This window comes from Monoraphidium neglectum (genome assembly GCF_000611645.1).
Source record: "Monoraphidium neglectum strain SAG 48.87 unplaced genomic scaffold scaffold05794, whole genome shotgun sequence".
Lineage (NCBI taxonomy): Eukaryota > Viridiplantae > Chlorophyta > Chlorophyceae > Sphaeropleales > Selenastraceae > Monoraphidium > Monoraphidium neglectum.
In genome coordinates this window covers 1-2,815 of record NW_014007837.1, presented here as the reverse complement: position 1 = coordinate 2,815, position 2,815 = coordinate 1, and the positions used below count along the sequence as shown (strand labels likewise).

At 65.1% G+C, this 2,815-nt stretch overlaps 1 protein-coding gene across 1 annotated transcript; it reads left to right on the top strand.

Moving 5' to 3' along the window:
• Nucleotides 1-1,583: 1,583 nt before the first annotated feature.
• Nucleotides 1,584-2,809, top strand: MNEG_15920 (dihydrodipicolinate synthase; the record flags this gene model as incomplete). The annotated part of the gene is made up of 3 exons (XM_014035609.1): nt 1,584-1,658; nt 1,966-2,681; nt 2,776-2,809. The coding sequence occupies 3 exons, from the start codon at nt 1,584-1,586 to the stop codon at nt 2,807-2,809; spliced, it is 825 nt and encodes a 274-aa protein (XP_013891063.1).
• Nucleotides 2,810-2,815: the final 6 nt, after the last annotated feature.

Genomic DNA, 2,815 nt, shown 5'->3' with positions numbered 1-2,815 from the left:
GGTGGGAAGGAGGGGACGCGCTCAAGGGGGTTGGCTGATAAGAGGGGTGCGTGTGGATGTGTGCACGTTGTGGCGTGTTGCATGCAGGCGATCGTGTGCGTGGGACGAGTGTATGTGTGCAAGAGTTCGGACGCTTGCGTGCATGCATGACATGACATGATGACCGGCCGAGGGCGCAGGCCGGGGTCAAACCACGCTGCTGGCCGTGATGCAAGGAGCAGCGACCGCAGCGCGCCGGCCTCCCAATGAATTCGTTTTGACCCATGCGCACCAGGCTGGTGCGTAGCGTATCGTTGAGGCGGTCCACTGCGACTGTGACGGGATCAATCTGGGGGGTGGTGGGTGGCGATTTGGAGGGGGGGAAGGCTAGGATCAAGGGACCCAGGCGCTTGCCATGTTTTGGAGCCCCTCCACGCCCGTCCCCGCCGCGCCGCCTCCGCACACTTGTTCCCGGGCCACTGCGCCCGAGATTCGGGCCGGCCCTGGCATTGACTGCACCGGCGGCAAGTGATCCACGGGCTCCCGCAGGCTGCCGGCTGCTCACCTCCTGTGCGCGCCGCCAATGGGTCGACCAAACGATGGCCGCAACTATCACAGCAAATATGGCGAGGCGGCGTACCCCCTTGGCGGAGGCGGTCGCGGTGGGCTTGGCACCATCAGCTGCATCTGACACGTGCTGGGCGGGCGGCGAAGCAGCGCGGACGTGCGCCGTGTGGGGTGGCGTCGTGGCAGCAGCTGCGGTCGCCGACGACGATGCGCCCGCGGAGGTGTCCCGCGGCTTCCCTGCGCGGCTTTTGCCACTCTTCTTCTTCTTCGAGGCCATGTGAAGCAAGATCGGATGGCTCGCGATGTGCTTTCTTTGATTCGGGGACTGCAGCGAGTCGATCAAGGTCGGGATCACTGCAGGAGTAAGACAATATCATCCTAAGATACGAGATGTTTTGTCGGGAAAGCGGGCCACCGGAGACGGTCACGGTGATCCGAGTGACACAAAGCATGCACCCCACCACCTTCGGCCATGGTCGCATCCGGCTTCATCCGCATGTGCACACCCACATATGTGTGTCAGCGTTGCTGGAAGAGCTCGGTTTTCCAGCATCATTGGTGTTTACGCAGCAGCAGCCACCCGTAGAGGAGTGAAGTGCAGCGTGCAGCACCTGGGCGAGGGGCAACAGCAGCCGTCGGCCGCCAGCAACCATGCAGCTGTCCCAAGGGGTGATGCGGACCTCTTCACGGGTGCACACGGTGAGTGGCGCGCGATCTCGGGTGTTGGGCGCGCTGCCGCCAGCCAGTCGGGCTCAGCAACGCTGTCAGAGGGTCGATAAGTCAACACGATACGGTTATGTTTATTGTTCAGCTGCCCGGCTGGCTCGCCGCCGGATCGAGTTGAGGAGCTCCTTGCAAGTGCCGGCTTTCTGTCTAGCACGCCGACATTATTTTCTTCAACCAAGCAAATTCTTTTGTGCGCTGCGCTGACGGTCGTCGCCACGCAGCCCGCCGCTGCAGCGCGCGGCGCGATGCCGCGCAGCGCTCGGTTCAGCAGCAGCAGCAGCCGAGGACGCCGGCAAGCACGCGTACAGGCGATGATTGCCAGCACTTCGCCACAAAAGTTGGAGGCTGGCGCTAAGTCGCTGAAGAAGACGGCGCTAATTACAGCGGTGAGCGGCGAGCGGTTGTGGGCAGTTGTGGCCGGTCAGCGGTTGTGGCCGGTCAGCGGCAAGCACAGTAGGCAGCACGTGGGGGAGGCAGGCGCTGTACTTGGTCACCCTTGCACTTGAAGAAGCCCGATGGTATCTCGAGGCCACGCTCCTTGCTCAGTGCGAGCGGTGGCCATCCTAGTCGCAGCGCAAGCCGGATGAGCGGTACAACCCGGCGGCAACCAGGTCGGCCTGCCCGGCCCTGAGCGCGAAGCTCATGCTTTCCCTCCCGCCTCGCGCGCGCCGCCCCCTCCGGCGCGCCACCCAGATCAAGACGCCCTACCTCGCGGGCGGCAAGTTTGACCTGCGCGCGTACGACGAGCTGCTCGACTCGCAGATCCAGAACGGCGTCGGCGGCGTCATCGTCGGCGGCACGACCGGCGAGGGCCACCTGATGTCGTGGGACGAGCACATCATGCTCATCGCCCACACAATCCACTCGTTCGGCGACCGCATAATGGTCATCGGCAACACGGGCAGCAACAGCACTAGCGAGGCGCTGCACGCGTCGGAGCAGGGGTTCGCCATCGGCATGCACGCCGCGCTGCAGATCAACCCGTACTACGGGAAGACGTCGACCACGGGCCTGCGCGCCCACTTCAGCGCGGTGCTTGCAGAGGGCCCTGCTATTGTGTACAACGTCCCGGGCCGCACCGGCCAGGACATTCCGGATGACATTGTCATGGAGCTCGCCGCGCACCCCAACTTCCTGGGGATGAAGGAGTGCACCGGCAACGACCGCATCGCGTCGTACACGGCGCGCGGCGTCAACTGCTGGAGCGGGAACGACGACGAGGCGCACGGCGCGCGGCACGGCGCGGGCGCGGCGGGGGTGATCTCTGTCACGTCGAACCTCATCCCCGGGCTGTTCGACAAGCTCATGAACGGCCCCGCGGACCCTGAGCTGGCGGCCAGCCTGAACGAGCTCATCCAGTGGCTCTTCTGCGAGCCCAACCCCATTGCGCTGAACACGGCGCTCGCGATGTGCGGCCTGGTGCAGCCCGTGTTCCGCCTGCCCTACGTGCCGCTGGGGCGGGAGCAGCGGGAGCGGGGGGCGGTGCTGCTGCGGCGCGTGCAGGAACACATACCCAACTGCAGGGAGGTGCGCGTGATGGATG